Source organism: Melanostigma gelatinosum (assembly GCF_949748355.1).
Source record: "Melanostigma gelatinosum genome assembly, chromosome: 21".
Classification (NCBI taxonomy): domain Eukaryota; kingdom Metazoa; phylum Chordata; class Actinopteri; order Perciformes; family Zoarcidae; genus Melanostigma; species Melanostigma gelatinosum.
Window position 1 is genome coordinate 12692080 of NC_136654.1, and position 27715 is coordinate 12719794.

At 46.4% G+C, this 27715-nt stretch overlaps 1 protein-coding gene across 1 annotated transcript in view; it reads right to left on the reverse strand.

The window, feature by feature from the left end:
- The window catches only part of reep3b (receptor accessory protein 3b), a 43807-nt gene extending 17408 nt beyond the window's left edge, over positions 1–26399 (reverse strand). The window contains exons 1-2 of the mRNA XM_079293487.1: positions 26085–26399; positions 7757–7829 (exon numbers count right to left, since the gene is read on the reverse strand). Of these exons, the coding sequence (XP_079149613.1) occupies positions 7757–7829; positions 26085–26116 (105 nt within the window). The 5' untranslated portion in view covers positions 26117–26399. The remainder of the gene's footprint in view (positions 1–7756; positions 7830–26084) is intronic.
- Between the last annotated feature and the right edge of the window lie 1316 nt (positions 26400–27715).

Genomic DNA, 27715 nt, shown 5'->3' on the forward strand with positions numbered 1-27715 from the left:
AGACGGTGGCGGGCGGGCAGACGGTCACATGGCAGGCTAGTGGTGTTAGCCAGTCCCGACCGTTGCCACATGACTGAGCACACACTGACACTAGCTCATGAAATGTCAGAGTGTGTGTGTGCGGGAGTAAAGCCTGCGTTTGAAAGAGGGAGAACAAGAGAGGGACACACACACACACACACACTCACCTGAACACAAGCACAAACTCTCACACACACATGTCTGCAGTCTGACTCACATTTGTGCTGGACTGGTTAATTGGTGACCCCACACACACACGTTGAATGGTAAATGTAAAGAGGAGAGAGAGTGAAACTGAGCCAGTGAGACAGAGAGGACATCGAGTTTATACATCTCAACCCACTTGTGTGCCTCCACTGCTTTTGTCTCTCTTCAACATCTCCCCTTTCATCCCCCCTTCTCTTTCTCTCTCAGAGCAGGTTGGTTCTCTCCCTCCCTCCCTCCCTCCCTCCCTCCCTCATCTCATCAGCAGGGGAAGACATGAAGAGGTAACCTCAGTGAAATATACAGCGGCCATTGTGCCTCCCTGAGGCAATAGCAGACATTTACTGGCCACGTCTCTGAATAACTGCTTTCCATTAAAAGAGAGAAACCCCTGACATCAGCTCTTTGCAGCCAAACATTGTGCTAACGTTAAACCTGGTGGAGACGAGGCTGACCAATAGGCTTCAAGCGAGTAAATAACGACACCGTCACTTTAAGCACTAGAGGGCTGTGATTATGTTCATTATCCACAAATGAGCGGAACATTTTCTCCTTTAAATCGGCCAATAGTTCGCCTATAAGATGTTGTAATAGTCTTTGATGTCAATTCAAACCAGATTTCTTTTAAGTTTAGAAGGTGTGATTTCAATTTAGTTTCATATTTATTCTCATCATCTTGCTTGTTTCCAGTTTTTGGTTCACTTTATAAAAAGAAACAAATGAAGTTGAATGACGTCTTAAGTGAAGAGGTCACACTGAAACACCACAGCATGGTGTCCGTCTGTGGTGTCGCCATCACAACCTCTTCAGTTCTAATGGCTTGTTCTGTGGAGCGCTTGATGGACTTCTTGTTTGCAGGTTTCTGCACCCTAGAGCATGAAAGCAAAGCACGACCCCGCGGTGGATTGTCTCTGTGTCGATGTGGAGCGTAAACATGTGTTACACCACCCTTCAGCTGTTGTGTGCACGTCTTTAATCTCTCAGACATTATTCCCTCTCACAGGCATCTGGGAACTACTGTGGATGGTGCTGAGCGCCTACCTGAGCCATGAGTGAGGGCTGGATGTACTCCAGGACCAGACATGGACAAAGGACGCACACACAGTTCTGTTTAAACTACATTTGGTGTCTGCATACACAAGAGCGTCCTGTCAGTCCCAGCACTCTGCCATCATCCCTCCCTCTCCTGGTAGACTTTTTAATCTGAAACATGTGCAGGACGTTCTGAGCCCCATTGACAGCAGCTTTAAAGCGACTGCAAAAAAACTGAAATAATTGGTGAAAGAAGTGTTCTCTGCAGAGTGGAAAGAACAACTCATCCAACTATGAAGACAGAAATCTCTGTACTTCACAGAGCACTCATCTGACCTGCCTCACACTTGGCGGGTGTATTGGTAAGGATCTGCTTTTCTAAAAATGATTTGGTGCAATCTGGACACGTGACATGTTCAATATTAATAAACTTTGAATAAACAAGCACACGACGTTCTGAAGGGCAGAGCTTTGGCTGCTGCATATATAGAGCTACCAGGAGGCAACCTCCGGTTCTGCAGAGAGAAGACGATGCTGAAGTGTCTTAAAGCTGCATTCTCTCTCCTGACCACCAGGATAGAAGTTGTATAGAAGTCTATGAGAAAATGACTACTTCTCTCTTGATTTATTCCCTCAGTAAACATTATAAACATGAGTTTATGGTCTCAATCTCTAGTTTCAAGTCTTCTTCAATACAGCATGATGTTCATTTAGAGTCACACAGACCATAAAGCAGGGGATGCTTTAGGGCGGGGCTACTGTGATTGACAGGTCGCTGCCGCTACCAGAGCTGTATACGGTCTGTGCGTCCCACCTCCACATTCCAAACATGGTAACTTCTGTTCATTGGTTGCGCAAAAAACAAGATAGCGACGGCCAAATCACTGAACTGAATGCTTCAAAACCAACGGGGGACGTCACCATGACTACGTATTCAGTCGATGTCTACAGCAGTGATAACGCTGCCTCAGCAAAATAACTCCACTAAGCCCGCCGGCTGCGTTCAAATATGAAATATGATGTTAGCAGCGGACTGTTCACACCGTGGGTTCACTGAAGAATGTTATCACATCTCTGATGACAATCTGGATAAACTGACACATACTGGGAATGTAAACAGCTACTATCACAGAATACAACTTGCATCAACTCAGCAGCATTTATTAACAGCACTCACAACTATGAACAGCAACACCTTTATCCTCACCAGCATAACGTACTGAGATGTATTCATGTCTGCTCACGTGGAGCTTTCACTTCTAACACCATGCTGGATAGATCGACCAATGACGAAGCATCACATGTCAATCTGCAGCGTCTCTGTCAGCTAGATGTAGTACTACAATGTGTTCCTCTGAGGTAGAAGGACACAGCAAGTAGTACACAGTTGAGTTGCAAGTTGTATTATAAGCACTCTGGGGCCACAGTGGAGTACAGGGAGTTAGAATAGTGACATCATTGATTGTTTTTCATATCTAAAAATGATGATATATCTACAGCTGATTGAGGCCCTTTTAGTTTGGCCCCCAGGCAGTCCTCCTCTCTTCTGGCGGGTTGGTCACAGTAACTTGGCGTGTTTCCTGCTGAAGCACGTTTGTCCTCTGTGTTTGTGACAGCGAGTAGCTGTGACTTGAGTGTGCGGTGTAGCAGCAGCACCACTGCACTGATGACACTACTCTACCATGTGGTCTATGGGAGTCCGGGTAGCTCCACCCTCCTCGATGGGCTTGTCTGGGTATCTGTACTCATCAGAACAGCTTGTTGCAGAATGCTGCTGGGCATCAGTTTAAATGTGTCTCTGACAGGTCAGGAATCAACCTGCACAGCACATGATACAGTGCTATACTTATGTAGGATTGAGCTTCGACATTCTTTATGAAATATATTGTAACACAACTGAGAAGACTGACGGGATCAACAGCAAGCAAATCTAAATGTGTGTACATTACCGTCCCCATAGAAACTGACACGTCATCTGTCGTCAGTCCAGGAGCAGAATGAGCTTAAAACATAAGGCAGCTCGTCTGAACGGACTCAAATGAAGAAATGCACCGTATCCACAGTCAGTTCTTGGTGCTTCAAGTCTGCTCAAGTCAGGCTGGATCCAGAGCGCTCTGCACAGAGGCCCATTTGTCTGAAACAGAGTCGCCCCGGGGTCAGAGGCTTTAACCACCCTCATTCAACGCCGTCGTTCCTGTGGATGGGTATCAGAGCTGGAGCGAGGGACAGTGGACAGCCATGCTAATCCTCACTGAGTGGTGTCCAGCCCTGTTAATGAGGGAACCGAGAATGTAGAAGGAGGGAGCAGAGCTTCAACCACAGGTTTGACCTTCACCAGAGCGGAGTGTGTTCTCACCTCTGGTGACACTGGGACTGGGAGGCATGTCTCTCAGCATGCGCCCATGTGTCCTATACACACACAGTGAAGTAATAAAACAACATCAGAAAGAGGGCCGGGCCCTTTGAAATGAACGCTTGGAGCCAGCTACGTCATGAACTGGAGTAACCTCATGGAATCAGACACAGGCCTGTTGCTTCAACCATGTGAATGAGAACACTGAGTCAGTCTGGTGGGTTGGTTTGGGTTATGATGGTGACAGTGGATGCTGCTCTGGTGAGACCCGGTCTTCATACACTGATTCAGCTCTCCTCTTTTCTGAAGGGGGCCTCAAGTGTGAAGTGTGCAGCTGAGGTCTTCCACCCACGTTTAAAAGATGAGATAGATAGCTATATATAAATATATATGAAGGCCGGTCCAGGTTAGAAGTAGAAACCGCACCCTCTTAGTCGACTGGGATGTCTTTCATCGATCAGTCCTTTTTCATGCTGAATGACTTGTTTCCAACAAGCTCGTGAGCACATCTCTGGTACACACAACACTTAAGGGAGGATCTATTGCAGCACCATTGGATTAGACTGCATTCGATTCCAGAGCTGTCAGACGCAAACAAAAGGCTGGAAGCTGAACGTGTGAGCTGCTGCGTTTGAGCTGCGTGTGAAAGTGGGACTAACTCAAGAGGACTGGCATTTCACTCTCACTGGCATTACCTACATCAGCCAACTTCAACTAAAAGAGAAACACACACCTCCAAGGCCTCACATCCATATGCATGTATATGTTCCCATCAAACCCTTCAAATGGATGAAGAGCAGCCAAAGTCTGCTAACACACACCGAATGCTGTCTTCAGGTGACATGGATTTCATCAGCATGACTGGCATGCAAATAGTGGAGAAGATCAGGAACTACGTCTGTCCCTCTGCTACTCAGCTCTTATTCACTACAACTTAGCTGCACAATGGAATCCCAATGCTTATCAGATACTAACAGAAACACAAACTTCATGAACTCTTTCCCTTTTAAACGGTATTCACTTACAGAACTATCAGCAGGCAAGTTTCCCCTCAAGATGAGTATGCAGCATTCTGATGTCACATTGGACTCAGAGTTTCTACAGTAGCCTCGGGAGGAGCTTCACATTAGTTACATTAGGTCCCGTCACTACTTCACTTTTATGCACGGATTGAATGTTAACGGGGAGGGAGCCCTAACCTGAACCTCAACATCTCTAATATATAATACTCTCTTCTGTATTCAAATTATGGAAAGACCTGAATAATTCTGGTGGGCCTTTGGTAAATATAGAAAAATAATATCGGACAAACTAGACACAGGGACAAAGACGGCTGGGCGATTGGACGAATATACGTATCGTCCATCGACCACTAGCTGAGTCCATCATCGGTGGCTTTTGCTCCAAGTTTTGTCATTTTATTTTGCAAATTTAATCGTCAGCCTCCTTGACATGTAAAGAGCAATTCAAAGCTTGCTTGAATAGGAACGGGCAGTTGGAGTCGGGCCACATCATGTACGTTGTAGTTGCACTGATCTCCGATGAGTCGTTTCGATTTATTTAGCCGATTAGACGCTTTAGACTGTTTGCAGCTGTGCACCCTGACCCTTTAACAGCAGTCATCTCATCCCCTCTTGTTCGTTCATTTGGAGGCTGCAAGCGGAGGCGCCCTTCATCTGACGACATCTCATTGCCTGGCAAAGATCTCACAATGATTCATTTTGATTACTTGAAGAAGAGTAGCCTACAGGCTGTAATAACTGTAAAGACTGCTGATGTCAGTGGGATCCTGCCTTCATGCACATACAGTATATCAGCAATCAGCAGGTGTTGGGCTAACATATGGCCCAACTCTAGCAACTAACAAGGGACGATATTCAGTAAGGAACAGATACCTCATGCCCCATTGTCATGTAGGAATTCACCCACATATCTACCTGAGGTTCAAAAGCTACAATAAAAACTATACGAGTACCGTACTTTTCGGAATATAAGCCGATACTTTCTACCCCACGCTTTGAGGCGTCGGCTTATAGTCCGGTGCGATTTATATACGGATTTTTCCGTAGCTTTCCTCCGCCAACACATTTAACATGAATATTGTAATGTTCCACTTACGAGTCGGAGACAGGGTCCTTGCATGGGGTTTATTCACAGAAACTGTCGCTCTTATTGCCGAGCAACTCCCTCGAACATTATCCGTGTTTTCCACAATAACAACCACAACTTCCGGTTCCGGTCTAACACAACATTTACTCGCTCCCGACACAGAACAGTTGCTACCAGCAACTACCAGCAACCCCTCTGCACCAGCTGTTACTGTCAGGGTCGCTACAATATGGATGAAGGACCTTTGACCTACCTCTCACTAGGACTGTTCACAAAAAAGGTTGAACGGAAAGATGCTTTTAACAGTACATGTCCGACTCGCTAGCTTCTAAGCTAATTCTAACATTACCGCCAATGGGGAAATGCTAACCGCGATTAGCATTAGCGAATATATAATATATCTTCGTACATCTTTTCATGCAGACATACTTGCATTACAGACTAAGGTCTCTCAAGGCTACCAAACGAAAAGCAATGAGGCAATAACTGTTGTTGCTCATAGCTCTGAATAGCTGTTGTGCTAGCAGCAACTGGCCATGCCAGTTAGCCGTAAATGCTATTCAGAGCTACGAGCAACGTAGACACGCTGCATGAGAAGAGCAAATTTTTCTCAAGTCTGCCAGTGGATCCTAACAGCGCGGAGCAGTGTGAAAGAATCCACCATCACCAACGGGTTCCGAAAGGCTGGACTACTGCGAGATGAGGGGGACAGCGCAATGAGGAGGACAGCGCAATGAGGAGGACAGCGCAATGAGGAGGACAGCGCAAGCTCAGGGGCGGATTTGCCTCGGGAGCAAAGTGACACTGAGGGTGCAGACGAAAGACTGACTGAGTGCAACGAAGCAATTCTGAGGCTGTTTAATTCCAACACTGAAGAAGAGGACTTCAATGGTTTTAGTGCACAGGAGGACGATGGTGACAGCGATCAATAGCGATCCTGTGTCGATCCAGCCACTTTCCGGCTCGGATCAGAGGGATTACCGGTACCGTAAACCACTTCCCGGCTTGGACCTGTGCGGAGCGCGTGGAGACGCCTCCTAGTTGACTTATTACCGTTTTTTCCAGTTTTTTTCCAGTTCTACAAAACTTGTTCAAGAGTTTTTTGTGTGGGTGTTTTTGAGTGAGAGAAATAAATCATCTTGGTTTGCAATATAACTCTGCTGTCCTGAGTCTGCATTTGGGTCCTTGAACACACCACATCATGAACCGGTAGGTATGCCTGTATGAAGCATGAAAAGATATACGGTACAAAGGTGGATACAAAGATATTATATTCTCTAATGCTAATCGCTAATGCTAATCGCTAGTGCTAATCGCGGGTAGCATTTCGGCTTATAGTCCGATGTGGCTTATATCAGTAAATATTCAGTTTTCTTCTCAAAATTAGAGGGTGGGGCCTATATACCGGTGCGACTTATAGTCCGGAAAGTACGGTAAATGCCTCCTGAAAAGAAGTATAACAAGTAAACATGGAGGGGATGGAGGGGGATGCGAATGCTTCACTTGAAGCCAATCATTTCACTGTTGCCCATTAAAGTGCAGTACTAACATAGACTTCCACATGCTGGAGCTTGTACACTGAACTGTTAGGGCTGACAAACACACAAGGAGCACAGAACCCATTTCATAACCTCTCGGCTTGACCTGCCAAACTCACCGCATGCAGATAGCAAAGAAATCTAGCAGGGAGCGTCACCGAGGCACCGGACGACCTCTCAACTGCTGAATCCAACAAGATCACACGCACAGAATGACAGCTTCTGTTCTCCTTCACATGAGAGCAACGCTCTCTGCACAACAGACGTACACGAAGACAAACAGAACTCCGAAAGGGAGTAAACCAGTACCTTCTCAGGTGCAGACCAAATACTCTAATAGAAAAATAAACTCTGTACGGAAGATTTAGCATGCCAAAATATATGAAACTTTCTGATTTGTTCAAATATTCAGGGTAGTGATCATTCTGAATATCTGATGAGCCTTTACATACACCAGCAAGTTTAAATGTATGTTGGGCGGTGTTGGGTCTGTACTTACGTATTCCTTGACGTTTTTGGTCTTGACAGCTTTGTAAGAGTAGTATGCAGGATACAGAGTCCCGAAGAGCAGCCTGCGGGGAGAGAGAAAGCACAACATGAAGCCCATCACATTCACATGACAAATACCGGTAACCACAACTACCCTTCGAGTAGATCTCTGAACATCATCGCCATCAACATTGTGACATTCCCGCTGGATGTGGAAGAGTGTTTCCCCACTCAGGAACTTAAAGAAGGTTTGAATATGCTCACAGCCGTACGCAGACCGTCTGAGTTCGGGCCGGTGCGTTTCCAGCGATTCATCAGACCGCTCGGTTTAGTGTCTAACGTCTAAAGACTGTCTCGGTCTTCTCTGTCTGGTTTCTACGGTCCTCACATGCTTGTGGAGTGGATTTTACACCCAAAACCTAAATGGCAGTACGGACGTATACAGAGGCGCACATGTAAAAAAAAAAAAAAAAAAAAACCACTCAGTTAAAAGCCTTCATCTGTTGCTGCAGAACAATCTGGGGACTTATTTATACCCTGCTGTGATCGGGTGTTAGGTTCTGACCCAGAGTCTGAACACCACTGGAACACAAGACAATGACTCAATGTTTCCCTGGTTGGGGGTAATGTGGGGTTTGGTTCCCTGTTCTGGTCCAGTGCAGGTTTCCACGACACCACCACGTCCTGCACGGAGATAAAAGAGTCTTTGCAATGTACAGAACATACATAGCTTGAACGTCAGCGTCTTTAGGATGTGGGTGTTTTTACCATGCACAGCTGAAGAACATCCCAGCTTGATATGGCTCATGTAAACATCATATTCCATTTGGAGTTGGTCTGAATGGAACTCAGGCCCAGTTACACTTCTCATTTCAAGCGTCTCATAAGCGGAGTGAATCCTTGTTCTCAGCTTGTTGGTGGAATTCCATTTTGATGAGCTGAATTGAAACGTTTAGTTAGGTGGAGTTAAATACTGACATAAAGATTAAACGTGACGGTTAAGATTGACATTTGTTGTTATTTGATAGCTACTAATAAATAAAAGTACATTTCTGAAGTGAGATTTCTGACCAACATCCCCGACTGGGCAAGTGAAACAAAGCCATTACCGTTGAACCATGCTGTGGTCTTCACCTCAATGGTGAGATAAAGGCCATGATTAAGAATAACAGAGCTACCACTTACAGAGAGACTAAGACTAGACTGCACGTCTCTGTGGCTGCTGTGCACCATCCACTGACAAGAACACAGAGCTCTTTCTGTCCACACACACACACACACACACACACACACACACACACACACACACACACACACACACACACACACACACACACACACACACACACACACACACACACACACACACACACACACACACACACACACACACACACACACACACAGTTTGTCCACTCTCTATGTTCTAAGCAGCATACCATGTATTCTCCCTGACAGGACTCTCTCTCTGTGTGTGTGTGTGTTAGCAAGAAAAACGACTAGATCAATTTATAGCAGGACACTCCCTCCCTCTCTCACATTCTTCTGCGCCCACACACACACACACACACACACGTGTGTTCCTGGAGCTTTTCACAGGTTTGAGAGCGATCAGGTATAAAAGGTGTTCATCTACACATTTGCTTTACGCATTTTTCTTTTGGGGCAAAATTGTCAGCATCAATGGTACTTAGGACTGGACATCTTGTAAACCAATGGATGGCCATTGGTGGCTGGATGACAGAGGGCGGCAGTTCACCCTCGCCGCACTGGAAGATTTCAATGTCCCACCCTAATGGGAGAAATTCTGCTCAAATATGAAAATAATTGATTGGCAGTTTATCCTGTACAAACAATGATGCAGCCACAGCATCAGCGGCCTCTTCAGACTCTCTCAGACTCTGTACGTATTCGGGGTGTAACGGTTCACAAAATTCACGGTTCGGTACAGTAGAAAACTATAAATGCCAGAGAAATGTACTTGATTTTAAAATATATTTATTCATTACAACTAACATCATGAAGTTATTCTTTGACTTTGAACAATGATGGAACTATACCTGAGTGACCCATCTTCTGGGGTGTCTTCTTAGCAACACATAAGCATAAAAAACAAAAACTGCTCCTTAATGTCATGTAGTGTTGTTACTTACATCTTCTCATCATCATCTTAGTATGAACAATGATGGAACTAAACCTGAGCGAACGTGGCTCTTCATCTCCCATTCAGTGGTCAGGTGATGTGCGTGACAGTCAGGTGATGTGCGTTACAGTCAGGGGATGTGCGTGACAGTCAGGGGATGTGCGTGACAGTCAGGGGATGTGCGTGACAGTCAGGGGATGTGCGTGACAGTCAGGTGATGTGCGTGACAGTCAGGTGATGTGCGTGACAGTCAGGTGATGTGCGTGACAGTCAGGGGATGTGCGTGACAGTCAGGTGATGTGCGTTACAGTCAGGTGATGTGCGTTACAGTCAGGTGATGTGCGTGACAGTCAGGTGATGTGCGTTACAGTCAGGTGATGTGCGTTACAGTCAGGTGATGTGCGTTACAGTCAGGTGATGTGCGTTACAGTCAGGCGATGTGCGTTACAGTCAGGCGATGTGCGTTACAGTCAGGCGATGTGCGTTACAGTCAGGCGATGTGCGTTACAGTCAGGCGATGTGCGTTACAGTCAGGCGATGTGCGTTACAGTCAGGCGATGTGCGTTACAGTCAGGCGATGTGCTGTTGGGCTCTGATCATATGGCTTAAACATGTGCTGTGGACAAAGAGAATCGGGCCTTCACTGTTTCAAGCAAAGGTTTCATCCTGATTTGTAGTTGAGGAGAGCAAAGGAATTTCACACTCAGGTGTGAATTCCCCCCCCCAAATAACCATGGTAACCGCGGCAATCTCATTGGCCGAGAGCCAAGAGAACCCAGGACCCCTGTGGTTCGACCCCTGTTCTATAAAACTATCTGCTTCCCCCAACTCAAGGCTTTTTTCCAACTCTCCCTCCGGGGTTAACAGGAGGCACACAACGCTCTCTTCGCTCGGACACCCCCGTCCAGGCCACAGAAGAACCAGCTTTCCCCCCACGAGGGAGCCCCTCGAACCCTCATCAAACCCTGACAGGTCACGAGCCATTTCGCTGGACGAAACAGCCCGCGATAACGAATCTGCATCAGCATTCGTTCAGTGCTTTCTGCTTCTTTTTATTTTGTGCACAAACCGGCACAGAGGAGCCGACGAAGCCTCGCTCCTCTCCTGACCGATGATTACCGGGAGACCTACGGACCACGTCGTCTCAGCCGAAGTTAAACTGTCCTCCCTGCAGCGAGTACAGATCGGACCTGCGTTTGCTCCAGAGCCACGCCACGACGGACCGAAGCCGCACCAGCAAACGCCGTGCGACACACAGCGCCCGCTGCAAAGCCGCGCTGCAAGCAGCTCCCCCCCTGTCCCCCTTCCCGACGAGGAAGACGGACTACTTTGCTCACGAACACTTCAACGTTGCAACGAAGCATCGACAAGTAAGGTTCTTGGCATTTGGGCATAGCTTAGCTTAAATTAACTTAAGTTTAATTCAGGCCATTCATTTATATGTTGATATTCCCGTGTTTTTGTGTGTTCAAGTTACTGTCGCGTGATATTGAGGTATTACGCAATCATTACGGCGCAGAGAGGCGCCGCTGTATTCGTGTATTAACTGCTATGACTGTTTCTTTGGGATTATTTTCATTCATTGTCTTCCACTCCGTGTGGAAGTTCTCTTTTCATTAACTCGACGAGTGAGCTGAGGTGCGTGGTTTATCACGGCATAAGTTACCGGCAGTTCAAAGACGACAGCGGTATATTTATGCATGATAGAACCAGCAAGCAGGCTCCCTACCACATCGCACGCCGAAGCGTGATTCACTTCGAGTTCTCGCTCCTTTTTCTCTTTCCTCCTCTCACGTAACACACACAGCTCCTAGCTCTACACCTGAGAAACCCCGTTGAAACGATCGCCTCACACACGTGCTGCCCAGGCACACGTGATTACATACAGCAGCCTAACTGCCATTTTGGTCCGAGTCACTCGACTCCGCCAGCTTTGTAGTTTCTAGCTGTAGTTCTTAAGGCCCCTCCCCTTTTGGCCCGCGTCACTCGACGCCGCCATCTTTGAATGAATGAATGAATGAATTTTATTTATATAGCGCTTTTCACAGACAGTACTATCACAAAGTGCTTAACAGAGCAGACATTTAAAAGCATAAAAAACACAATGTGACCCTACGGTCAATAAATTACATACACAGAGTGAATAAAAAATGTTAAAGAATAAAATTAAAATAAAATAAAAATGTAAAACAAATGTTAAGAGCAGGTCTAGGACATGGGTTTACTTTTACACAAACGCCAGCCTAAACAGGTGGGTTTTTAGCTGGCTTTTAAAAGTATCCACAGTATCTGCGAGGCATAGAGTTGCAGGCAGAGCATTCCAGAGCCTCGGGGCCACTGCCTCAAAGGCTCGGTCACCACGGGTCTTAAATCGTGTGCGTGGGACTGACAGAAGACCTAGAGCGTTTGACCTGAGAGTGCGGGCGGGTGAATAGGGGCGAAGTAGATCAGCTACATAAGTCGGAGCCTGACTTTGTAGTTTTTAGCGGTAGCTGTAAGACTCCTTCCTGTTCACCCACAGACCCACACACACACATACACATACACACACAGACATACACCCTCATCCATTTTATTCATTCTTTAGTTTAGGCACATAAAATTGTATGATAACGTTTGTTGGTTGCAATATTAATTGATTTGATCATTTATTATTTTGATTCAATAAACTCTGTTATACTTTCAGGAGCAGTCGTCTGTGATTACTTGTGCATATGTATTTGATAAGACTGTATGTAGTAGCCTGTGCTCGAACTTAAAACATTCACTGTCACTGAATGTATAGTCATACGCAGACTATTGACATTATGAGTGACTACTAATTATGAGACTTAGTTTTATCGTTTGGTTATTGGTCCCTGTTCGCAGGGTGGTGCCCCGTTTATATTAATAATCATTAATAATTATTACATACATCAATAATTCTATTGATGTCAAGAATTCAGTTTCTTAAATGCTGATAACCCAAACACGCTCCTTTAGATCCCAACATAATGGTGCCCCGTGTGAGGCTACGTTATTCCAGTTTTGTTACAGTATATATGCACATTAATCCATAATTATTTTTGAATAATTAATTTTCCAAAAAAATATTTTTTTCGAAACATTATTTTTTTCTTCTTTTGAATGATCCAAATTCCTGAAACTTATTTCCCAAAATAGGTAGGCTTTGATATTCAAAATATTTTCTTATTGTAATTAAATGTTTGATTTTAAATCCAGATTTTTAATCTTAATCTTTAATTCCCTTCTCGAAATTTTATTTCGTTTCCAGGTTTAATTATTCGTTTCATTTCGTAAAACTAACAGCCAGCTGTGGAGTAGATTTGATCGTTTATTTGTAATACCTTGCTCGTTTCTTAAATCCCTCCAAAGAAGTTACACACAGCTGTCACAGGCCCAAAGTGCTAAACCACATTAGCATTTTCGCACCTCTGGCTGCAAAGCAGTAGTGATACCTCAGAGCAGCAACAGTAGAAACGTAAGTCACAGAGCTAGACATTTCACTGTGCGCCTGCATGAACCGTAACACTAACAGTAATTAACATCTAACAGTAGAAATCCTAAGTTACAGAACTAGACATTTCACTGAGAACCGTAAACACTAACAGTTTCCGTTCTAACACTAGGGAATTAACAACTACTGGGAGTCATGCTCATTAGAGAGAATGAGCGACGACAAATCCCCCATTCCTGGAGCTGTAGCTCCAGAAGACACCGCCTTACGAGATGCGGTGGCTGATGTCCTCGGACTCACAGCAAAGGAAAGAGAGTACTTTGCAAAATACACTGCTGTCCTATGCGACGAGCAATTAGAGCAGCTGGTGGCTTATGTAAATAACCCAGCAGGTAACAGAGAGCGCCTGATTCAGAACGTAATCGGCGAAATACTGCTCATCTACCATCAGAAAATGCAGCTGCAAGCTGCCCAAACCCGGGCACAGAGCGACGAGCAGCAACGCGAGATCTGGACACTCCGAACAGAGGTTCAGGAGTTGTCACGTGACTATAGAGCCCTACAGTCAGAAAATAGTAGCCTGCGCAGTGACCTCAGAGAGGTCAACCTAGAACTCTCTAAAGCATCAGAGAGTGATGACAAACTGAAAGCGCTTCAAGGTGTTCCAGCAACCCCGGTAGGTACTGCTACCCCCTATCGAGCCTTTCAGCCCAGTCATTTCTTGGTCTCGGCTCCCTCATTCCCCGAGACCCGAACCACCTTGCATTTCTTGAAAGCGACATCCGCGACCAGGAGGAGAGAGGACCAACACCAGGTCCTAGTCGGCCCAGGTGGCTTCAAAACCACCTCAGGCGAACAAGATCCTCCACGCAGTTCACGAGCGCGACAAGAACTGACCCCATCCCCCTCAGGGAGGGAGGATGATAGTCGTTACCACCATCGCGAGTATGGAGACTCAGACGACTCGGACGGCTCAGGCCCCATCAACCTTGGAGGCCTGCGCACTCGACAGATTGAGTCTCTGGTAAAAGACGTAGAGCGCTTTAATCCCGATAATCACGACTCGAGCATCGATGACTACCTAAGGGAGATCGATCGCTGCCTCCTCGACCTATCGCGCCCCTCATCGCGCGAAAAGCTAAAGCTAGTGTGGAAAACCACTGCGCGAAGCGTCCACGCTTTCGTGGAAACGCTCCAGCCGAGCATCCGCGACTGCTATTCATCCCTTTGTCACGCCCTTAGGGAGGAGTACTCCTTGTACAACGACCCAGCTTCTGCCACCCTCGGCGCCTTTGCCATCTCCCAGGAAAGGCTAGAGTCTCCGAGAGACTACTTCAGGCGCTTGAGATCTGCGTACTTCCAAGGACGTAACGCCCCAGGTCTAGAAGACCATGCCTTCAAGTCGCTATTCTTGCACAATCTCCACGACAACGTGAGATACGCTGTTACTATGCACTGCAGAACGAGTAACCTCACCATGCCAGAGATTAGGAAGTACGCGCAACTTGCATGGAAGACACGCGGACGGCCGACAAATCGGTACGAAGACACCGCCATAGTCTTAGGCATCCAACAGTCGAGCGACTCTGACCTAGCGTCGCAAGACGACGAGAGGACTTGGCCTAGCGAGCCCTGGTCACCCCCGAGGAACAAACGACCCTGGCGGTCGAAAGACCAACGGAACCAGGGGGGTGAAAGACGCCCTCAAGGGCAACACATCAGGTAACGCTGACTCGCAGCCCACCTGACTAAGCCAAGTGACTTTTCCCCCTGCTGCCAAGTCGACATGGTAGGGGGGGGAAGAGAACTCAGCACACTTCCGGAAACGACCACTCCCATGTTCGCACCTCGTTCTTCAACCTTCTTGGGCGACCTTGTTCGCAAAGGCAATGCCCGTTATGTATAAATCTATACATATTCTTCAGTCCTACTGGGGGGTCATAACACTCTTGCTCTACCCGACTCCGGGTCAGAAACGAGCCTCATGTGTTCCCCGCCTTTTCGCATACACCTCTAGGGTGCCACAACCTTAGAGGCCCTTCGAGCACCCTAGCTCGTAAGATCTTTCGTCAACTAAGCCTTCTTCTCCTGCTCTGTCAGCATGAGCCACCTCCAGCTTGTTCAACGAAGCCACCGCCTTCTTTCAGCCGAGTCATCGCCCGGGCCTGTCAAGTCGCCAGTGCCGTAGGTAACTGAACTTGACCTGTGCGCCGGACCTGTCTCCATCTCTAATTAGGAGGGTGGGGGGAGGGAGATATCACCAGCCCGCCATGACACACTCCAGAGTGAAACTGTTCGCGACGTTTCCCTGAGTGCTGGCGGTAACGTGGGATATCTGCCCTCGGCACTTGAACAGCGCGAGGGGGGGTGGGCTCTCTGACAACAGAAATTTAGAGAGATGTACTTCACAGGAAGTACACTCTAATCTCGCCAGTGCCGAAACCAACCGGCAGAATGGCAGCTTACTATTGACTACTAACGTTTAACTGCATGCTCCAACTCACCCTGTAGACATGCACTAACCGCTAACACATCCACTTCAACCAGAACAGTTGCATGACCTGACAAACCATTGTGACTGTAAACTGATGCGCCACTCCCATGAACAACTCTTTGCATGCTTGATAGACTATCAGAAGTAACCAGAGAAGACATAACCTCTGCCGTAGCAGTCAGATTTAACCCAGGACCTCATCCGAGAAGGCTCAGCTGTCAACAGCTGGAGCAGCGAGAGACCAGCCTAGCTAGTCACACTAGCCGTGCTAAGAAATCTGTAAATCTGCTACCACCACTGTTATGCAACCCTCATAGGTACCTCTGGCCTATAGTCTTGGCAACGCAACTCCAATATCGATAGATTCTAAAACTTAGACACAGGACTCGCTCTAAATCTACCGATTAGAGAGAGGTAGACGCACATATGTACCAATAGATCCAGAAGCGACAGACTAACTGGATTCCCTCCTATTCGTAACACCACGTAGCCAACCTACGACTGCTCCGCCGACGGACTCCAGTCCTGTCTAGGAGTTGAACCAGTAACCACTGTTTGCCCCTCACCTGCTTCTCGTCTTTCTATTCTTTCCTTCTCTCTCTTTTGTTTTGTTTATTTGGGTTGTTACTTTCTTTGACACTGTGCCACAATGCTAGATTATCACAACATCATAATAGCGATTGAATTATTTGGGAATAATGTTTTGCTCACCTATGATTTGAATTGTGTATGATAGTAGATGTAGGTAGAAGTAGTTAAAGTCATCTGCCCAGATGCCACCTTAGTCATCTGCCCAGATGCCAATGAACTCTGAACTTGAACACCATGAACTTGACCACTATGAACCTTGAACTCTATGGACAATGAACACTGCCTGTTTTAACCACTGCTTTTGGTCTCAGGAACACTTGGACTGTCTCACCTCTTCAGGTTTCCCCACCACATGGATGCACATGCCAGCCCTTGGTTTGCTCTAAAGACCGAAGCCAACACCTCGCTCTTCAGAACAAAGGGGGGATGTTGGGCTCTGATCATATGGCTTAAACATGTGCTGTGGACAAAGAGAATCGGGCCTTCACTGTTTCAAGCAAAGGTTTCATCCTGATTTGTAGTTGAGGAGAGCAAAGGAATTTCACACTCAGGTGTGAATTCCCCCCCCCCAAATAACCATGGTAACCGCGGCAATCTCATTGGCCGAGAGCCAAGAGAACCCAGGACCCCTGTGGTTCGACCCCTGTTCTATAAAACTATCTGCTTCCCCCAACTCAAGGCTTTTTTCCAACTCTCCCTCCGGGGTTAACAGGAGGCACACAACGCTCTCTTCGCTCGGACACCCCCGTCCAGGCCACAGAAGAACCAGCTTTCCCCCCACGAGGGAGCCCCTCGAACCCTCATCAAACCCTGACAGGTCACGAGCCATTTCGCTGGACGAAACAGCCCGCGATAACGAATCTGCATCAGCATTCGTTCAGTGCTTTCTGCTTCTTTTTATTTTGTGCACAAACCGGCACAGAGGAGCCGACGAAGCCTCGCTCCTCTCCTGACCGATGATTACCGGGAGACCTACGGACCACGTCGTCTCAGCCGAAGTTAAACTGTCCTCCCTGCAGCGAGTACAGATCGGACCTGCGTTTGCTCCAGAGCCACGCCACGACGGACCGAAGCCGCACCAGCAAACGCCGTGCGACACACAGCGCCCGCTGCAAAGCCGCGCTGCAAGCAGCTCCCCCCCTGTCCCCCTTCCCGACGAGGAAGACGGACTACTTTGCTCACGAACACTTCAACGTTGCAACGAAGCATCGACAAGTAAGGTTCTTGGCATTTGGGCATAGTTTAGCTTAAATTAACTTAAGTTTAATTCAGGCCATTCATTTATATGTTGATATTCCCGTGTTTTTGTGTGTTCAAGTTACTGTCGCGTGATATTGAGGTATTACGCAATCATTACGGCGCAGAGAGGCGCCGCTGTATTCGTGTATTAACTGCTATGACTGTTTCTTTGGGATTATTTTCATTCATTGTCTTCCACTCCGTGTGGAAGTTCTCTTTTCATTAACTCGACGAGTGAGCTGAGGTGCGTGGTTTATCACGGCATAAGTTACCGGCAGTTCAAAGACGACAGCGGTATATTTATGCATGATAGAACCAGCAAGCAGGCTCCCTACCACATCGCACGCCGAAGCGTGATTCACTTCGAGTTCTCGCTCCTTTTTCTCTTTCCTCCTCTCACGTAACACACACAGCTCCTAGCTCTACACCTGAGAAACCCCGTTGAAACGATCGCCTCACACACGTGCTGCCCAGGCACACGTGATTACATACAGCAGCCTAACTGCCATTTTGGTCCGAGTCACTCGACTCCGCCATCTTTGTAGTTTCTAGCTGTAGTTCTTAAGGCCCCTCCCCTTTTGGCCCGCGTCACTCGACGCCGCCATCTTTGTAGTTTTTAGCGGTAGCTGTAAGACTCCTTCCTGTTCACCCACAGACCCACACACACACACACATACACACACAGACATACACCCTCATCCATTTAATTCATTCTTTAGTTTAGGCACATAAAATTGTATGATAACGTTTGTTGGTTGCAATATTAATTGATTTGATCATTTATTATTTTGATTCAATAAACTCTGTTATACTTTCAGGAGCAGTCGTCTGTGATTACTTGTGCATATGTATTTGATAAGACTGTATGTAGTAGCCTGTGCTCGAACTTAAAACCTTCACTGTCACTGAATGTATAGTCATACGCAGACTATTGACATTATGAGTGACTACTAATTATGAGACTTAGTTTTATCGTTTGGTTATTGGTCCCTGTTCGCAGGGTGGTGCCCCGTTTATATTAATAATCATTAATAATTGTTACATACATCAATAATTCTATTGATGTCAAGAATTCAGTTTCTTAAATGCTGATAACCCAAACACGCTCCTTTAGATCCCAACAGTGCGTTACAGTCAGGCGATGTGCGTTACAGTCAGGCGATGTGCGTTACAGTCAGGCGATGTGCGTGACAGTCAGGGGATGTGCGTGACAGTCAGGTGATGTGCGTGACAGTCAGGTGATGTGCGTGACAGTCAGGGGATGTGCGTGACAGTCAGGGGATGTGCGTGACAGTCAGGCGATGTGCGTTACAGTCAGGCGATGTGCGTTACAGTCAGGCGATGTGCGTTACAGTCAGGCGATGTGCGTTACAGTCAGGCGATGTGCGTTACAGTCAGGCGATGTGCGTTACAGTCAGGCGATGTGCGTTACAGTCAGGCGATGTGCGTTACAGTCAGGCGATGTGCGTTACAGTCAGGCGATGTGCGTTACAGTCAGGCGATGTGCGTTACAGTCAGGTGATGTGCGTGTGTTACAGTCAGGTGATGTGTGTTACAGTCAGGTGATGTGTTACAGTCAGGCGATGTGTGTTACAGTCAGGCGATGTGTGTAACCCTCGACGTTCAGGCATCCGTTGTCAGAGCAGCAGCGGGTTCCTCGGACGTTTGATTCTCCTCTCGTGCTTTTGTTTTCTTGAGTTACGGTTTGGCTGAAATGGGCTCGTGAAGGAATTGTGTAACGGGGCTCAATAACATTCAGCAGGTTCATGAAGCTGCGTTTACCACGACAGAGTCCGGTCTCATGTCCGCCGCTATAAATGTACCAACCGCCGTGGTGATGCTTTAGCCCTGTTCTATCGGTAGTGAACAGCTGCTTAAACGAGTCGGGGAGAGTTTGAAGCGTGTGTGCTGCTCCAGGTGTTCGTTTAGTTCCACTCTGGGCTGATGTCTGTGTAAATGTGTTAACATGTTTGAGGTATTCACACTGATGGAGCCTACACTCGTGTAGCAAATGCAGCATAGTGTTGTTTTTTTATCCACCACTCTCACCATCGCCCTCATAGTTCACAGAGAAACCAACGTGGCTCCAAACACCAGACCTGCAGGCCATTGGAGTATCTTCTAGTTCTGGTCCATAGCCATACTGCAGCGAGCTAGCTTCATGTAGCCGCTACACTGTAGCATGTCTCACAGCGCAAAAGTGCAGACTGGAGTAGAACGTGTTTCTTTGGTGGTGGGCGTGTCAGAGAGCACACTGTCCATTACGCCATGTGGGTTGCCAGTTTGAGAACAGTGGCTCCACCGAAAACATAATATTTCCCACAATTTAAGCTTCTGCATTTTCCAAATGCACTATTATTATTATACTATGATTATATTATACTAGTATTATAACTTCATTTCTTTTAAGTGGTCTTGTTCTGTGTTTTTCTGTCTAACTATGTGTTTCTTGTGTTGCTGCCTGTCTTGGCCAGGTCTCCCTTGCAAAAGAGATTTTTAATCTCAATGGGACTACCTGGTTAAATAAAGGTTTAAAAATTTGTTTTTTATTCAAACATATTGTTCGGTTCGTCATGCATACCGAACCGTGAGCCTCGTACCGAACGGTTCAATACGAATACGCGTATTGGTACACCCCTAGTACGTATGTATTGTATCATTGTATAAGAAATTCTGAATGAATCTACGCAGTCAATTTCCAGAAGACTAGAATACTGGGTAGTCCGACCGCAGCAAGACTTCTTGTTTTAGCCCGACCACCATGTGGTTTGGATTTCATCATCCAAACGTTAAAGAATGTGAAGGGGCGCTGAGATGCCGAGCACCTGGTGAGGATGCATCGATACCCTGCTCTCTACTTGTTCCACCGCCTGCACCCTGATGAGGATGCATCGATACCCTGCTCTCTACTTGTTCCACCGCCCTGCTGCCTGCACCCTGATGAGGCCGCCTGGGAGGGATGAGTGAACGTGGTGCGTTACAAGAGCACGGAATCCTTCAACCAAAAGTAATACAAGTGATACAAACGTGGAGGACAGACACACACTGACCAGAGTCCCTTCAGCAGCGGGCCGGCCGCCAATAACCACAGCCGTTTATGTTCCTGCTGTTGCTATAGAAACAGCAAGGCTGTTCATGTGTAAGATCACACCTCACTGTGAAATCGCTGTGCATTGCACCAATGTAGAGCGTAAGCGTGAGTGTGTGAGCGAGTGAGTGAGTGTGTGAGCGAGTGAGTGAGAGGAGAAAGCGGACCAGCAGCCAGTCTACACGGCTCTACATACATAGAAGTGATTTCCTCTCTGACACCGTGATCTGAAGGCCTTTTGCTGGTCTGGTGGATCGGCGTTAATGAAATTTCTGATGCAGTAATAATAGCAGGTATTTGTGTCTCAAGTGCTCCTAATTAGCTTTGACTGCAGTGAGAGTGTAGTCACAGAGCTCCTGCTCACACACATGGCTGGGCCCATGGTGTGGAGGAGATAAAGACAGTAATAAACAAGCTCCACAACAACAACGTTAACAAGCTCACGTCAGCCCCGGGACTTCTGCAGTGCAGACCGACTGATGCCATTGTCCTTCTACCCACAGGTGTCACTGGCCCACTTGTAGAGTCGTTATTGTGCAGGGAAATGGGTTCTGGAAAATAATTGAAGGACAGCAAAACAAAGCCTCATTTCAATGACTATTTGTTCCCCATTTACCCTCTGAACCCCAAAACCCGCCAACGGCATGTTTTCTTTAAACAATCGGCAAACTACACCGTTTATCCTAGCCAGAAGCTGGAAAGAGTTCGTCAGATTTTCATCTTTCTGATGGTCTTTGAACACATCCGTTTCTATCAGGAAAAGCCACTGAAACTAAGCTTTAAAGTGTGATATTTCATCAAAAACATATTCTACATGTCTCGTTTGAAATTTCGACCCAAATAAACCTTTCTTTAACCAGATCCTGTTCAGCTTTAGAGAATCAAGAGAAAGCTAAGCAAGGAAAGCAAGTAAACAACTCAAGTCAAGAGGTCAGGCTTTACTTTTTTTTGTTCCATTATTGGATTTTGAAGGGAACCATATCGTGGAGAATGTGTACCAACAGAGCTGGTGAGCTAGGTGCAGACTGCATCAAAGCCCTGTTCTTTTAGGCTACATGTGATGTTGCTGCATTAGCAGCTCTTGTTAGCACTGTGGTCATGGATGTACGGACAGTAAGGCAAGGCAAGTTTATTAGTATAGCACATTTCAACAACTAATGTTCTGCATTTCTTTTGCATTCCATGCTGTTCTGAAAAACCTACCGACCTGTGACCCCAAAACGGAGAACCGTGAGGTCCAGCCTCATTCCCACCAGACCCTTTCTGCTCGGTTTTCCACTGCCTCTTCAGCTGATCGCCGTAGTGCCTCCGCATGAGACTGCCGTAACATCCACGCTCTGACTCCACCTCCTAGTATCGGCTCGGCTCGCTCGGACTCGCTAGGTACCCCAAGAAAATACACCAAAGGCCTTATGTGTACCGTTAAAGCCCAAATAGCCGTATCTCCTTGCAACAGCAGCAGTTACTTAAAAATACATCGGTGTCATTTATTAAGTGAAAAATCTGCTGGTCCTACTTGGTGATACTTTCACCATGCTTACCTTCTGATGACATTTCTTTATCTTTCTTATAGGTCTTAAATGTACATTCATGTCTTTGAGAGTAAGGGACCAGTAGAGACACCCAGTGTCTCCGTAAACCCATCACAGAAAAGAAGCTGAACGTGCACTGAAATGTTCCAGTGAAAAGCAGGGCCCCTTCTTCATACCAACACTAGCATCTCTTCATTTCCCTTCTCTCCCTCCTTATTCCCCCTCTTGCCATTTCAACACCTTCTCTCCCCCCGCATGCAGCTGAGAAAATAGCTTTTAGATAGACCTAGAGTCTGGGCTCCAGGTCAATTTCCCCAGTTTCCTGACACCGTACACCACCAACAACCAGATGGGGGGGGGGGGGGGGGGGGGGGGGGGGCAAGAAAGAAAAAAGTAGATCTCCATCCAAGATTTGAGCTTGAAGCATCTGGTTTGAGCTTCAGGAATAGGAATGTGATTACATGACGTTCCCCCTGGACAGACAGAGGGAGGATTGTTGAGAGAAGTGCTGCTACAGCAAATGAGACTGGTTACAGTCCAGGTCTGCACGTATACACCCAGAGGATTTCCTCACGGGGATATAAACAGCATACACCAATAGACTCTCGTAATCTTAAATTAAAACAGTGGCTTGAACATCACACAGAGTTCAAACTTTAGCTCAGATCAGCACATTCCTGGAAGCAGAAGAACACAGAGATCGCCTCGAATACCGTTTCAAGAACTACGGAGACACAATTTTGAAAGATGTCTGGTTCATTACGACTTCAGTCTTGGTGCTTGTACCATCCGTTGTTTCAGTTCTGATGGTTATCGTGTACTCACCAAGATTAGATTGAAAAGCATGTTTTCTTTAAACAATCTCCAAATACACAGAGTTTACCGGAGGCAGAAGCTGTAAAAACAACATTATTGGCTGGTTTTCAACTTTCCAAACGGGTCTTTGAACACATCATGTGTGACCAATGCTTCCGTCACAAAAAGTAACCGAATCGAAGCTTGAAATTGTGACATTTCATCAAATAATAATTTTGCCCCAAACAAAACGTTTGTTCTAACCACATTCTGTAAAAACCAATTGACCCTGTGAATCTCTGACTGATCTGCTGAACACAGAAAGGAGAAAGGGGTTGTATGTACAAATGAAAATAGTTCAATGTGTACAGCACAATATTTATAACACTTGAAGAATATTGGCTATATGAATTCTATGGTTTTCCAACTTGTGAAAAATAAACAAACTAATGGACCAAAGCGCAGCGTCTATTCTCCGTAGTGAGGCTGACGCGAGGTGCCAGAAAATGACGTAATCCCAGCCGGCGAGTGTGTGTGTGTGTGTGTAAGCTCCGCCCCCAGTGAAACACGGAGATCAGACGAGAGGAGAGAGATGAGCGAGACAGGCAGTAAAGGACAGCAAAATGCAGTGAAGACTCACACCCAACTCCTGACTTTGTTCTGCCACTGCATGAATGAACAATCCTTGACGTCTGCATCACGTGGTTGCAGGCCCTTTCAAACAGCCTGTGGCTATTATTCTAAGTGCCACGGCAATGAAAGCACACCGCGCCTCCTGCAGACCCTGAAAGGTTTGTTCTTCACCCTGCTGAAGAGGAATGAGCAGGCACACGGCACGCAGCATTACAACTCATGACCACAGCATCAGGGCAGGTTAACAAGTCAGGACATTTCCCCTTGTGCGCACAGAAAGCATTCTTCAGCCATTAATGACTCGAGTATCATAGAAACCTGCACAGTTTGGTGCAATCGATACCAAGAAACACACCTCGCAGCTACAGGGCTCCTGCATCAAAGAGGAGCTCATGACCGTCTTCACCTCCTGTGTTTTCTCATTTATCAGCGTATGAACACATCTGTGCTATGAGACAACTATCACCACAGAGGTCCACATTACTGGGAAGAATACCAGCCACTGTTCTACACCAATGTATTTGTCGAAACTAAAAGTGAGGCAGTAACGAAGAGACAGAGCTGGACAAATAGGGACGAGGAGATACACAAAGATCCCAGAAGCATCCCTTGCATGCTGCTGCCTTAAAATAGTTGTTCACGCAGTTGGAAACTAGCATCTGGCTTTTTAGAACTGATGCATGGCCAGTGTTTTCTGCTTTATTTTCCTCCTCCTCAGACAGAAAATACATTAAAACACGTATCAGATTAGGTTCTCCCTCACGACATACAGTGCTTTGTTATGGCAAATTAAAACACGAATTAGTGTAAGCGCTAACATAAAGAATGCATTTTGAAATGAATGATCCTGAAAAATTCTGTCATCAAGCCACTGTAATGAAAATGTGTTCACGCTCCTGATGTAGAAGAGGACACCATCGGTGAAACATGCCCTGTACACTGCGGAGAACAGACTCTGGAGGCCAGCAGACGTTTGAGTTGTCGAGATGAAATGAAAGCAGACGTGGCACTGCGTACCACTACTGAACTCCACATATACTCAAGTTTAGTTCGGGGTAGAATAGCATGAACAAAATCACAGTTATTCCATCATCAGTATGTCACAATGTTTGCTTTGCAGATACCCGTGTATCCTAACATAAGCCAATTATTCACTGCAAACCATTTCAATGAAAAAAGGGCGACTTAAAGTGTCTCAATGTCTTCATTTTGGTCCCTTAAAAGTGCAAAACTATGGAAAGCCGAGAGTGCCATTCCAGCACATTTTGTCTGATGTGGATGTTAATACCCTGAAATGAAAGCTGACTCTTTTACCTTACAGTCCCCGTCACACGTTGAACATACTGCTCTGGTGTAAAGAGCCACAACAACAACATGTCACGGTGAAACACTGGACTGGACATCGTCCTGAATCCATTACTGTACCGTGATATGTTCTGTTGGTAAGCTGCATTATGTGAAACGCAGCATTTAGAGGCAGGAGAGTAGACAAAGTTATGGACAGGTTAGAACAAGCCTGAGCCCTAAAAAGAGCTCATCTTGAACCACATACTGACATGTGACAGCAGCCTGTATCTTACAAAAGCACGCATTCATTATCTCACAGCAGAGGGATGGGTTTGAACAGTGCATTAGAGAAGAAGGAGAGGCTTTTTCCTAGTGTTCCTCCACCACATTCCTAGCCGCCATTGTACCAACGTATGCAACTGATCTTCCTGAACAGGCAGAGAAACACAAAGAAGAACAGGGAGAGACCTAGCTCACGCATTTTAGGTCAACAATTGATATTTGGACCCAAAAGTGAACACATGTCGAGTGTATCACGTATGAATATGTGCCTTTCTTCCAGTGGCATGCCGACAGACCAGTAGCTATCCAGTTAAACGGGCCTTCCTTCCTGTGAGCTCACTGCCGTGCCAGGGCCGCTGGATATGTGTTGAGATGACGGCTGTACCTGACACTCCTTCACAGAGGAACATGTCGGAACGTGAAAGGTTCCACCTAAAACCTCAGGTATTGTTCCGGCTGACTCACCAGCAGTGTGTGCACGGCCATGATTCATAAACAAGATGGTAGCATTAGCTTGTGTCTCAGCCACAAGGCTCCATACCACTGTTCATCTTACAGAAGACACTATGCGGTGTGTGCTGTGGCGCCTGGTAGCTCTTTGCTAACACAGATGATCTCGTTTATTGTAGGAAAGTTGGAAACTTTAAAACATGTAAAAGACCGAGGTCACAATTTAGCCGAAGGACGACAACAAGTTAGCCAAGCATGCTAACAAAGCGCAATCCTATCTGCTACCCGAGTGTTCTCCATGAGGTTAAGGATATTTTGGTTCGTTACTCTCGTGTCTTGGTACTTACACAACGCTTCTCGAGATCATCCAGGACACCATGTTTTCTGTCTCTGTTGTCAGCGGAGGAACACAGCCCCGGTGATGATACCGTGAATGGCTAGAGAGGCTAGCTGTGCCGCTGCAACGTTGAACTTCTTCAGCCAAAACTCCTAATCCACGACCAGCTAGTTATTTCGCTGTACCGCGAGCGATCGACATGTCAGAATAACGTCCGCTCTCACTTCTCTGCGTGTGTAGCCATAGCTCAGAGGTGGAATGTCGATCCAATATGACTCCTGTTGTGTGGTAGCCTCTCATCGCCTCCCGTTTCCTCCTTCTCTACTTCGCTCCTCACCAGTTCCTGGCACAGGCCGCTGCTCTGGTAGCCGCTGACGTCAACAGGAAGAGGACGGCCTTCCGGACATACTATTGGCCGCTTCAGTCTGTTTACAACAAACCCAAACTTCCATTGGTTGGCCCATGTGACTTTTGCGTTTGACAGAAGCGGTGGGATTTCAAACCCACTGACCCGTGCTCTGATTGGTCGGCCTTAGATTCGTGGCGAATTCTAACGAATGGCTGAGAAAAGCAATGAGGCGGTTTGATGGATTTTCTAAGCGCTGTTGTTGGGGTCTTAACTTCCCATGGTCGGTGACTTAGTTTTACGTTCTAGTGCACTCAGGCGGGTTATCAGGTCTTTATAACACACGTGCCTGCTGTTCACAGTATGAGAAACGGATATGTATGTATTGCAAATTCCATACATGTTAATAAATCCCCTCTCGGATCGACCAAATAAGTAAGGGGCGCGGTGTGATTTAAAACAAGCGCTTCCTTCCTCGTTCGAACGTATAGTCTCTCCGTGAATGATTCTACATTAAATTACGTCATTGCTGATATTTTATACGCAGAAAGACAACTCTTTCTCCTTATGATAAAACTGTGTTATATAATCCTTTGAGGACCAAGATAAATAGTAAAGAACATATCAGATGTAAATTGTACACATAAGTGGGTTCTTCCCAAAATAATTTACAAATGAATCATTGTGTGTTTTATGTACATTGTGCAAGGTATGCATATTGAAGCATACTCACTTCTAACTACTGCATTTATGCTGCATTTCTTACACCTGCACTAAACCTGGGATTGACGTTTGTTCTCTACTCGCGGTATTAATGACATCATTCTAGATTGCTGTATTATGCAGGACAGAAAGTATGTACTCTTTTACGACCGTTACATTGGGGAAGCTGTGATGAAGCAGCAGCAAAATAAGAGAAGATGATTGAGAAAGAAATGATTGTATTTATGCATTCTTGTGGTTGCACTTGAGGTTCGTGGCTTTGGATGAGACTACGACTGGATACCTGAAATACAAATTCAGTGGACTGCCTTTGTCTTGCTCATTGCGTTAACCCCACCAGTCTTTAGGTCGTAATCATATTCATTACAGTTTTCCATGCACAGCACTTGGCAGACACAAACCCCCATCTGTGAGCTTCAGCATGCCTGTCTCTTTGTGTGTGCACTTCTGTGTGTGTGTGTGTGTGTGTGTGTGTGTGTGTGTGTGTGTGTGCGTCCGTGTGTGTGTGGATATCTGAGCACATGGACACTGTGTGAGCTTGTATGTGCGTGAACGTGTGCTTTGCATGATGT